General features: G+C 43.2%; 1 protein-coding gene across 1 annotated transcript in view; it reads right to left on the bottom strand.

The window, feature by feature from the left end:
- Positions 1–12,403, bottom strand: part of LOC311105995 (diacylglycerol kinase delta-like) — a 91,803-nt gene that overhangs the window by 47,656 nt on the left and 31,744 nt on the right. Inside the window, exons 6-11 of the mRNA XM_084148249.1 lie at positions 10,830–10,955; positions 10,451–10,553; positions 9,550–9,712; positions 9,323–9,431; positions 5,554–5,693; positions 4,771–4,855 (exon numbers count right to left, since the gene is read on the bottom strand). Of these exons, the coding sequence (XP_084004375.1) occupies positions 4,771–4,855; positions 5,554–5,693; positions 9,323–9,431; positions 9,550–9,712; positions 10,451–10,553; positions 10,830–10,955 (726 nt within the window). The remainder of the gene's footprint in view (positions 1–4,770; positions 4,856–5,553; positions 5,694–9,322; positions 9,432–9,549; positions 9,713–10,450; positions 10,554–10,829; positions 10,956–12,403) is intronic.

Below are 12,403 nucleotides of genomic sequence, written 5' to 3'. Positions count from 1 at the left end.
AGCTCCGACGCTCGTCGGATGTGGCAAGGCTTGCAAACTATTACGGACTACAAAGGGAAGCCCAGCCGTGAGCTGCCCAGGAACAAAAGCCTACCAGACTAGATAAATTACTTATATGCAGGCTTTGAGGCAAGCAGCACTGAAACATGCATGAGAGCACCAGCTGTTCCGGACGACTGTGTGATCAAGCTCGCCGTAGCCGATGTGAGTAAGACCTTTAAACAGGTCAACATTCACAAGGCCGCAGACGGATTACCAGGACGTGTACTCCGAGCAACTGGCAAGTGTCTTCACTGACATTTTCAACCTGTCCCTGGCCGAGTCTGTAATACCTACATGTTTCAAGCAGACCACCATAGTCCCCGTGCCCAAGAACACTAAGGTAACCTGCCTAAACGACTAGCGACCCGTAGCACTCACGTCTGTAGCCATGAAGAGCTTTGAAAGGCTGGTCATGGCTCACATCAACACCATCATCCCAGAAACCCTAGACACACAGGTTGAGAGCTTGAAGTTCCTTGGTGTCCACATCACCAACAAACTATCATGGTCCAAATTACTAAAATGTAATGGTCCAAACATACCAAGACCGTTGTGAAGAGGGCACAACAATGCCTAGTCCCCCTCAGGAGACTGAAAATATTTGGAATGGGTCCTCAGATCCTCAAAAAGTTATACAGCTGCACCAGAGAGAATCCTGACTGGTTGCATCACCGCCTGGTATGGCAACTGCTCGGCCTCCGACCACAAGGCGCTACAGAGGGTAGTGCGTACGGCCCAGTACGTCACTGGGGGAAAACTTCCTGCCATCCAGGACCTCTATACCAGGCGGTATCAGAGGAAGGCCCTAAAAATTGGCAAAGACTCCAGTCACCCTAGTCATAGACTGTTCTCTCTGCTACCGCACGGCAAGCGGTACCGGAGCCTAGTCTAGGTCCAAAAGGCTTCTTAACAGCTTCTACCCCCAAGCCATAAGACTGCTGAACAGCTAATGAAATGGCTACCCGGACTATTTGCATTGACCCCCCCCCCCCAGCATTGTTGGTTAAGGGCTTGTAAGTAAGCATTTCACAGTAAGGTCTACACCTGTTGTATTCGGCACATGTAACAAATACAATTTGATTTGATTTCTGTTTTTTATTTTGAATGAATTTAGAAAAATTTCTGTAAAAAAAAGCCTGTAACGTAACAAAATGTGGAAAAAGTCAAAGGGTCTGAATACTTTCCGAATGCACTGTAAATATTAGGGCTGACCCCATTTAGTCAACTGGTGGTCCAAACACATTAAGGCACTTACATTACTTATAAAACAAAAGATAAAACAGTACATCATTATACCACTACATACAGTGAGGGAAAAAAGTATTTGATCCCCTGCTGATTTTGTACGTTTGCCCACTGACAAAGAAATGATCAGTCTATAATTTTAATGGTAGGTTTATATGAACAGTGAGAGACAGAATAACAACAACAAAATGGTCGGAAGCAGCCTTGTAATGTCCTGTACTCGTGCTCCAGGATAGCACAGGGTTTATGCTCCGGGAACCAAGATGTTTCTTACAATAGAGATGGCGATGACGACAGCTGGTGCAATGGCTGAGGAGGTCTGGACGTTCTTTCGCCTCAAGTGGTTTCGCAAACGCCTCGAAGACCGAAGGGTGATGGACCAAATCCAGCTGTAGTATCCATCGTGGATGATGAATGGGCCGGAGTCTCAGGCAGCCTCATGGTCTGATGAGGGTGGGAGCTCTGAGGATCTGAACCCAAGGTAGAAGCCACCGGAGAGGGAGACGGAACAGAGGACGAAGGCGCAAGTAGCTCCGGATCCGATCTTGAATCGGAAGCCCCTAGGGAAGGCGGCGCCGGAACCTCTGAATCCAGGACGGCGAAGCCGTTTCTGGTCTGTGCCTGGACCGGGCTTAACATCTCCAAGGAGGCCCCCTTTGCCAGAGGACACTGTCTTCGACTTCCACGACGAGTGACATATCTCCATGGCTGGTTGGTTGGGTTGAGAACAGGAACATCCCCCAAGTCATCCATGAGCATCCTACTAGCTCCATTCTCCAGGGAAGGGGGAGACCCCTTCGAGGAGGGATCCCTGCAGAGTACCGGCCAGGCGTTGAAACTTCCACCACACCAGAGCGGCGTCTGGCTACTGGGGTAGACGAGAAAGAAAAAGTAGGCAGGCGTGGGTTCCCCTGTAGCTTGTGTAGGTTTGCTACTTGTTTGCTAAGAGTAGCCACTTCGCCCCTGTAGTCCTCTGCAAGCAAACAGTTGCTACATTGAAAGTCTGGGTGGTCAACATTGTCCTGGAATAAAGCAAAGTAAACACAGCTCCTGCAGCGTTGAAAACGTTCAATAGCGACCTCCATTTGATACTGCCGGCCAGCTAGGCTAGCTGGGCTTCCATGTCTCTCTCTTTATATGGAATTCTCAACTAAGTGAACAAAAAGAGCTCACACAAATTGCAAAATCCAAAAAGCAGAAATATGTGTCTTTATGTGAAAGCAGTGTCTTTGCACGTACTGTTGGTAGCAGCATCAGCTAACGTTGGTAGCTATACAACGCAGTTCCAGCCAGGTCAGGTTGCAGGGAAAAAGCAGCAGGGAATACAGCCACAATTAGTGTGGGACACCTCAGCGGTCCCAGCCACAAAGGCTAACCGCATCGCGGGCTGTGTTCAAGCTGCTTGTGGATAACCCTGCTAGTTTGATACTGATAGCTACCAGCTAGGCTAGTAGCTAGCATCGGTAAACAACTTCAGACTTTTTGGTCTGGCAGGATCTCGGGAAGATAGTACCGGTCACAGCAACTGAGACTAACAGAGTTGCGGGATCCAAACTCAAAAAGTATAAAAATCAAACTTTGCAAGGAACCACTGTCACAACTTGATAAAAACAATAAACCAAGGTCTCTCGTTCAGCATTCAACATACCATGTGACCAGACATCACTCTCCAAGGTGACATTGTGGAGGCACACCAGTATCACCAGTAGTACATTTACCGTTAATTTCTAATCTACAATGTTTGTTTGGTTACCATAATTTCTGTTAATGCATTCAATATATTATTATTAGTATTTTACTGTTCTCATTGTCAGAGTGGACACGTTGTTTACAGAGTGCACAATCTAGGCTACACTTGTGAGAAACAAGTTTTGGAAAATGTCATTCCATTTACGAGTTGTTAATTTACACTGAACAAAAATATAAACGCAACATGTAAAGTGTTGTTGCCATGTTCATGAGCTGAAATAAAAGATCCCAGAAATGTTCCACATGCACAAAAAGCTTATTTTTTTCAAATTGCTTTGCACATATTTGTTTACATCCATGTTAGTGAGCATTCTTCCTTAGCCAAGATAATCCATCCACCTGACAGGTGTGGCATATCAATAAACTGATTCAACAGCATCTGTGACCAACAGTTGCATATCTGTATTCCCAGTCATGTGAAATTCATAAATTAGGGCCCAATGAATTTATTTAAATTGATTGATTTCCTCATATGAACTGTAAATTAGTAAAATCAATGAAAATGTTGCATGTTGCATTTATATTTTTGTTCAGTATATTAATTGTGTTTTGTTTGGAGCGCTCCTGTCAATGTTGAGTAAGGACGCAAACCTGATTACGCATAGAAGTAAGCCTAGGCTACCTGGCCTGCACGCAAATGTAGCCTTATAAATGTGCCCATTTGGGGATCTGATAGTATTTCTGATTGTCTTAACTCACCACCACTAATGAGCTGTGGAGCTTCTTATAGTAATTCTTTCTTCACCTCAAACAGCAAGTAAACAAAGTCTGTTTCTACATCCATTGAGAATGACAATAGCTCCTCAATGTAGCCTATTTGAAAAATATTTCGATAACCACTCTGTGTGAAAGGGAAAACAAATGTAATGCTCTGATCTGGTGGAAACATCATAAAATACGCCTACCTGATTACTTCTTATCCTTTGCGCAAATAAATAGCCTACAGCTGTGTCTGTCAGGAGCTCAGGGCTGATATTTTATACAATGTTGCAAGTTTGTTAGGGTAAGCTTCAGGCTGGACCAAGTTGATAGTTGATACAATGTTTTAAAATCCTTGCCATGCGGTTATTTTTATTCAGGATATTTTCTACCTGCAGGCTGCAATGTTTTTATTTGTTGGCTTTATGTAGGCTATTTTTACATAGTTGGCAATGGCAATAGATGTTACATTTAGATTTGTATAATTTTCATTTAGATATAATTTTTATTAACCACATGACAATGATTTTGAGATACAAAGACTTTATTATAAAATAAATGAAACTGTCCCACGAAAGTGTGCATATGAAAGTCATAACTGGCACGCAGATCGGTAGAAATGGTAAAACAAAATGTGTCTTACCATTTCTACTGATCTGCGTGCCAGTTATGATTTTCATATGCACATTTTCGTGGAACAGTTTCATTTAATTGGCACTCCAGCAACTTCAGGAGCGTAATGGCAGAATCTCTGAAGGCCAGCAGCAGCAGGAGGTGGTGGTTTGGGAACAGGTTTTTATTTTTTATTTTGGTTAGGCTATCTTGATCTCTGGCTCCCTCTTGAGTCATTTGTGTGTCTTCGTTATTTAAATCACAGTGTGCTTAAAGCATCAGACAAGCTCAGTAGCCTACATACTGTATATCTGAAGACAAGTGTCTGACGACTCCATAAATGGCATGTAACTGCAATTGTATTCAAATTCAGCTAAAACTATCAGGATGTGTATAACAGGAATTTATGTCATTGACAGGTACCTCAGAGTCATCGCTGCAATCCTCCGTCACCATGGAGCTGGAATGTTGCCGCGGGAACTTGGTCTCGTATACCATAATACTCCACCTGGACAAGAAATAAAAACAATGGATAGTTTAGGGGCTGGGAGGACTAATGATAGCTGTCTTAAAGCTACAATATGTAACTTTTTGGCCGACCTGACCAAATTCACATAGAAATCTGAGTTATAGATCTGTCATTGTCAATGAAAGCATGTCTAAGAAGCGGTATATCTTCTATGTCCCCACATTCTTAAGTTTCGTTTTTACGTCTTTTACTTTCGGTTTTGTATACCAGCTTCAAAGAGCTTAAAATACAATATTTTTGGTTATGGAAAATATATTTCACAGCGGTTTAGATGGTACAATGATTCTCTACACAATCAATGCCTGTTTTGTCACAAACTGAAATTAGAATTTTAACAACCAGGAAATGGCGGAGTGATTTCTGCATATGGTTCCTTTAATGGTGACTTTTTAACAGTTAGTTACATGCTCTTCCTCCCTCTTCATCCCTCTCTCACCTGTCAAGCATCTTGGTGAATATTTCCCTCACCCCCTGTTCTCCTCCTTCTCTCCTCCTCCCTCCCTAAGTCTCTCTCGTTCCCTCCTCACCATACTCCTCTACCCTCCCTCTCCCTCACCTACCTGTCGAGCATCTTGGTGCTGGCTCTCTACAGCTTATCCCTCCCCTACCTCCTCCCTCTCACTCTTCTCATTCCTCCATCCCTCTCTCCTCCTTCCCTCCCTCCCTCCCTCTCCTACCTGTCAAGCATCTTGGTGCTGGCCCTCTCAAGCTTCTCCAGTATTTGAGGCAGCTGTGCGTCATCGTCGCAGGCCGAGCCCCAGCCCAGGACGCGGGCGAGGTCATTTCCTGTCCCCAGGGGCAGAACACCCAGCTGGCACTGCAACACAACAACAAGTTATTTATCCTGTTACAACTGACCCCCGTTACATTTAACCCCGTTCTCCCCCATTTAATCCTAATTCAGAAAACACAAATACAGCTCACTTATATAACATTTGATTAGTAACTCCTACCATTTTGTTTTTGTCATAGAAATGCATATTGATGGTTATATTTATACTGAACAAAAATAAACGCAACATGCAACAACTTCAAAGATTACTGAGTTACAGTTCATATAAGGAAATCAGTCAATTTAAATAAATTCATTAGGCCCTAATCTATGGTTTTCACATGACTGGGCAGGGGTGTAGTCATGGGTGGGCCTTGGAGAGGCCCACCCACTTGGGAGCCAGGCCCAGCCAATCAGAATGAGTTTTTTCCCACAAAAGGGCTTTATTACAGACATAAATACTCCTCAGCACCCCCCCTCAGACGATCCTGCAGGTGAAGAAGCCGGATGTTGGAGGGCTGGCGTGGTTACACGTGGTCTGCAGTTGTGAGGCCGGTTGGACGTACTGCCAAATTCTCTAAAATGACGTTGGAGGCAGCTTATGGTAGAGAAATTAACATTAAATTCTCTGGCAACAGCTCTGGTGGACATTCCTGCAGTCAGCATGCCAATTTCTCGCTCCCTTAAAACTTGAGACATCTGTGGCATTGTGTTGTGTGACCCTCAGAGATTTCCCGTGCCCTGAGCTCCGGACAGACACAGCCAGTGGTGTAAAGTACTTAAGTAAAAATACTTTAAAGTACTACTTAAGTCGTTTTTTGGGGTATCTGTACTTTACTATTTATATTTTTGACAACTTTTACTTTTACTTCACTACATTACTAAAGAAAATAATTTACTTTTTATGCCATACATTTTCCCTGACACCCAAAAGTTCTCGTTACATTTTTTATGCTTAGCAGGACAGGAAAAGGGTCCAATTCACACAATTATCAAGAGAAAATCCCTGGTCATCCCTACTGCCTCTAATCTGGCGGCTCACTAAACACAAATGCTTGTAAATGATGTCTGAGTGTTGGAGTGTGCCCCTGGCTTTCCGTAAATTAAAAAAACATGAAAATGGCACCATCTGGTTTGCTTAATATAAGGACTTTGAAATGATTTGTACTTTTACTTTTGATACTTAAGTATATTTTAGCAATTACATTTACTTTTGATACTTAAGTATATTTCAAAACAAATACTTTCAGACTTTTACTCAAGTAGTATTTTACTGGGTGACTTTCACTTTAGTCATTTTCTATTAAGGTATCTTTACTTTTACTCAAGTATGACAATTGTGTACTTTTTCCACCACTGGACACAGCTATAGGCTATTTATTTGGTCTAAGGCACTGCATTGCAGTGCTAGCTGTGCCACTAGAGATCCTGGTTCGAATCCAGGCTCTGTCGTAGCCTGCCGTGACCGGGAGACCCATGGGGCGGCGCACAATTGGCCCAGCGTCGTCCAGGGTAGGGGAGGGAATGGCCGGCAGGGATGTACCTCAGTTGGTAGAGCATGGCGTTTGCAATGCCAGGGTTGTGGGTTCGATTACCACGGGGGGAAAGTATAAAAAAAATACAAATAATGTATTCACTCACTAACTGTAAGTCGCTCTGGATAAGAGCGTCTGCTAAATGACTAAAATGTAATGTAAATGTATTTGCGCAAGGGATAAGAAGTAATCAGGTAGGCGTATTTTATGATGTTTCCACCAGATCAGAGCATGACATTTGTTTTCCCTTTCACACACAGTGGTTATCACTGGCTACATTCAAATAGGCTACATTGAGGAACTACTGTCATTCTCAACGAATGTAGAAACAGACTAGCCTAGGCTTACTTCTATGCGTAATCAGGTTTGCGTCCTTACTCAACATTGACAGGAGCGCTCCAAACAAAACACAATTAATATACTGAACAAAAATATAAACGGAACATGCAACAATTGCTTTGATTTTACTGAGTTCCGGTTCATATGAGGAAATCAGTCAATTTAAATAAATTCATTAGACCCTAATTTATGGATTTCACATGACTGGGAATACAGATATGCATCTGTTGGTCACAGATACCGTAAAAAAAATGAGCATTCAAATTGCCATCGATAAATGAACATTCAATTCTCTGGCAACAGCTCTGGTGGACATTCCTGCAGTCAGCATGCCAATTTCACGCTCCCTCAAAACCTGAGACATCTGTGGCATTATGTTGTGACAAAACTCTTATAGTGGCCTTTTATTGTCCCCAGCACAAGGTGCACCTGTGTAATGATCATGTTGTTTAATCAGCTTCTTGATATGCCACACCTGTCAGGTGGATGGATTATCTTGGCTAAGGAGAAATGCTCACTAATAGGGATGTAAACACATTTTTGTACTACATTTTATAGAAATAAGCTTTTTGTGCGTATGGAACATTTTTGGATTTTTTAAAATTAAAAATGGGACCAACACATTACATGTTGCGTTTATTTTTGTTCAGTGTAGTATTTGTTGAGCCATTATCTATTGAATGGTGAAATTACCTACTCATTCACTGACAAATGACACTGTTTTGATGGATTCAGCTTGTTTTGTCACATGTATTATATGCTCTAAGATGTTGCAGAAGTCCTCTTCTCATTAAACGACAAATGATACTGTTTTGATAAGAGTTATTTTGTGATAGGTATTTTAAGTTGATTGTGTTAGTGTATTTCGAAAGAGAAATGTGTTGTTTTGGCAAACGCACTTCAGTTTAGCGGGCTGAGGTAACTGTTTTGCAAATGTGAACCCTGTTTCGAGAAATGTGTTCAAGCAATCGAGAAAAACGAATATACAGTGGGGGAAAAAAGTATTTAGTCAGCCACCAATTGTGCAAGTTCTCCCACTTAAAAAGATGAGAGAGGCCTGTAATTTTCATCATAGGTACACGTCAACTATGACAGACAAAATGAGATTTTTTTTTCCTGAAAATCACATTGTAGGATTTTTTATGAATTTATTTGCAAATTATGGTGGAAAATAAGTATTTGGTCAATAACAAAAGTTTCTCAATACTTTGTTATATACCCTTTGTTGGCAATGACACAGGTCAAACGTTTTCTGTAAGTCTTCACAAGGTTTTCACACACTGTTGCTGGTATTTTGGCCCATTCCTCCATGCAGATCTCCTCTAGAGCAGTGGGAGAACTTGCACAATTGGTGGCTGACTAAATACTTTTTTCCCCCACTGTATGTGAACACAGAGCCCGGAAAGCCAGGACTGTGTGTACCTTACAACCAGCAGAGGGCAGCGTCTGTCTGTTTATCTGTCTATCTATCTAATAGAGGCAGGCAGTGTGACAAAACTGTATCTTTGTTACTAGATTGTTGAAAGAGGGACAAGGGAAACATGAGAGTGGCTAACTGGCACAGTAGCCAGAGCTGCCTGCTAGGCTCAGGGCTTGCTTAGGGATGATGGGAGAGCAGCCAATGCTTTTTCCCAATTCATCTTTCCCCGATTCCGCTCCTCGCCTCCTTCCCAAAACCCATTGATGAGAAAGTCTGATGTCCAAGAACATGAGTAATCGAGGAAACACGAATTGAGAAAGAGCCCAAGAGTCAGTGGACGCTTATTTTCAGCTCAGTGCAGATGGAGAGGGTGAACTTGCCTGTTTGTGCAGCGTCAGAGTGTCGATCTCAGAGAGGACCCAGCCCACGCTGCCGTCGCCCCCACACACCAGGATCCGGAACGTGTCGAACTTCTGGAAGAGCCGCAAACTAGGAGAGACACAGAAGAGAGCCCTCTAAGACAAGCAGCAATACACACAGTGCCGTCGGAAACACACACAGCCATGTCAGACGCATGCATGCACGCACGCACACAGGGCAGACTCACCCGAGGTGCGGCCCCCCGTTCATGAGGTCAAAGACTTGGGCGGGGTTGAGCAGCTGTTTAAAGCGGCGCAGGAACTTGATGCCCTGGTTGTCTCCGCTCTTACTGTTGACGAACACCAGGAGAGGGCTGGTGCAGGAGGGAGGGCAGGTGGCCTTCCAGAATCCTGAGGATCAATGAGGCAGATGAGGAACAATGAGGACCAATAACAGGCAGATGAGGACCAATGAGAACCAATAACAGGCAGATGAGGACCAATGACAGGCAGATGAGGACCAATTACCGGCAGATGAGGACCAATGACCGGCACATAGAGGATCACAGACAGGAACAGCTTCAAAACCCCATTGCCAGGAGGGTAAACAAGGTCCGGAGTCGGGAGCTTTCACCGCTATACCAGACTCCGGCACACACCTGAACTTCTAGGGTCGATTTCCCGGACACAGATGAATGGAGAATGCTTTTTAGTTCAGGACTAAACTTAATCTAATCTGGGAAACCAGCCCCTAACATCTAATAAGAAAGAGCTTATTTTAAAGCGTTTTTCTACGTTAACCTTCCAGAAATGTCCAGGTTTAGCTATTTGTTTGTGTGAAAAATTAGGAATTTCGTGCTTATTCCCTTCTGATTCCGGGAGTCTTCCAACCGGGATTTCTGGAAAACCTGGGAATTTTTGGAAAGTTTAGAATTTTGCAACCCTAGGCCTAATGAACACTACCCTGGCCGGTCATGTAGACATCCCTATATGTCCTGTTCACCCACAAACACAGGTGTAAAGTGAAGTTGCCCCTGATCTTGGCTCAGTTTAGCATTTTCCACAGTAATGGTTAAGGTTAGGATTGGGAGATGGAAAGCTGATCCTAGATCTGTACCTAGGGGAAACTTGACCCCGGAGAGAACTCACCGTCGGAGTCGATGCTGTTGAGGGCTGTGGGGGGGATGACCGACACCTTACACTGCCCCAAGGGACACTTACTGGACAGCTGCTCCTTACACACCGTGTGCACCTGGACATCGACACACACACACACACTTTCTTTTTAGTCACACTACACAGAGCATTACGACAAGTATATACAGTCAACACCCTGATATGTACAATGGCCTTGTGACTTTTGTGAATGTATCAAAAGTCAGTGCATGCAGAAAAAAAAGTTCTACTGTATTGTGGCAGCTGAAAAGTATAGTAATGCAGTTTGCACTTATCCGATTCACACTTAACCCTCAAAAATATCCCCAAAGAAGCACCACCCAAATACGCATGCACACGGATGCAGACTCACCATGGCCTTGCACCAGAGGCAGCGCCAATCCTGCAGTCGGAGCACACTGCCACACGTCTTGTCACACACTGTACACTTAGCACTGACCGGCAGGTTGCCCTCCAGCCACTGGTGAGGCATAGAGATCTACAGTGAGGGAGAAGTCACTGTTATATTCAGCAAGTATTTATTTCTGTCATCATTGACTTAAAATGTTTCTATATGTTTGCTTTGGCAACACTATGTGGTTACACTTTTCATGCCAATAAAGCTTTTAGAATTGAATTGAGAGAGAGAGACAGAACGAGAAAGAGGGAGAAAAGGGGAGATAGAGAGAGGGCAGTGGTGGAAAAAGTACTCAATTGTCATACTTGAGTAAATGTAAAGATACCTTAGAAAATGACTCAAGTAAAAGTGAAAGTCACCCAGAAAAATACTACTTGAGTAAAAGTCTAAAAGTATTTGGTTTTAAATATACTTAAGTATCAAAAGTACATTTAATTGCAAAAATATATTCAAGTATCAAAAGTAAAAGTATAAATATACAGTGGGGAAAAAAAGTATTTAGTCAGCCACCAATTGTGCAAGTTCTCCCACTTAAAAAGATGAGAGAGGCCTGTAATTTTCATCATAGGTACACGTCAACTATGACAGACAAATTGAGGAAAGAAAATCCAGAAAATCACATTGTAGGATTTTTTATGAATTTATTTGCAAATTATGATGGAAAATAAGTATTTGGTCACCTACAAACAAGCAAGATTTCTGGCTCTCACAGACCTGTAACTTCTCCTTTAAGAGGCTCCTCTGTCCTCCACTCGTTACCTGTATTAATGGCACCTGTTTGAACTTGTTATCAGTATAAAAGACAACTGTCCACAACCTCAAACAGTCACACTCCAAACTCCACTATGGCCAAGACCAAAGAGCTGTCAAAGGACACCAGAAACAAAATTGTAGACCTGCACCAGGCTGGGAAGACTGAATCTGCAATAGGTAAGCAGCTTGGTTTGAAGAAATCAACTGTGGGAGCAATTATTAGGAAATGGAAGACATACAAGACCACTGATAATCTCCCTCGATCTGGGGCTTCACGCAAGATCTCACCCCGTCGGGTCAAAATGATCACAAGAACGGTGAGCAAAAATCCCAGAACCACACAGGGGGACCTAGTGAATGACCTGCAGAGAGCTGGGACCAAAGTAACAAAGCCTACCATCAGTAACACACTACGCCGCTAGGGACTCAAATCCTGCAGTGCCAGACGTGTCCCCCTGCTTAAGCCAGTAATGCTAGAGTGCATTTGGATGATCCAGAAGAGGATTGGGAGAATGTCATATGGTCAGATGAAACCAAAATATAACTTTTTGGTAAAAACTCAACTCGTTGTGTTTGGAGGACAAAGAATGCTGAGTTGCATCCAAAGAACACCATACCTACTGTGAAGCATGGGGGTGGAAACATCATGCTTTGGGGCTGTTTTTCTGCAAAGGGACCAGGACGACTGATCCGTGTAAAGGAAAGAATGAATGGGGCCATGTATCGTTAGATTTTGAGTGAAAACCTCCTTCCATCAGCAAGGGCATTGAAGATGA

Source organism: Coregonus lavaretus (genome assembly GCF_964263955.1).
Source record: "Coregonus lavaretus genome assembly, chromosome: 30".
Lineage (NCBI taxonomy): Eukaryota > Metazoa > Chordata > Actinopteri > Salmoniformes > Salmonidae > Coregonus > Coregonus lavaretus.
The sequence above is the reverse complement of the archived record's forward strand: the minus strand, read 5'-3'. Positions and strand labels throughout refer to the sequence as shown.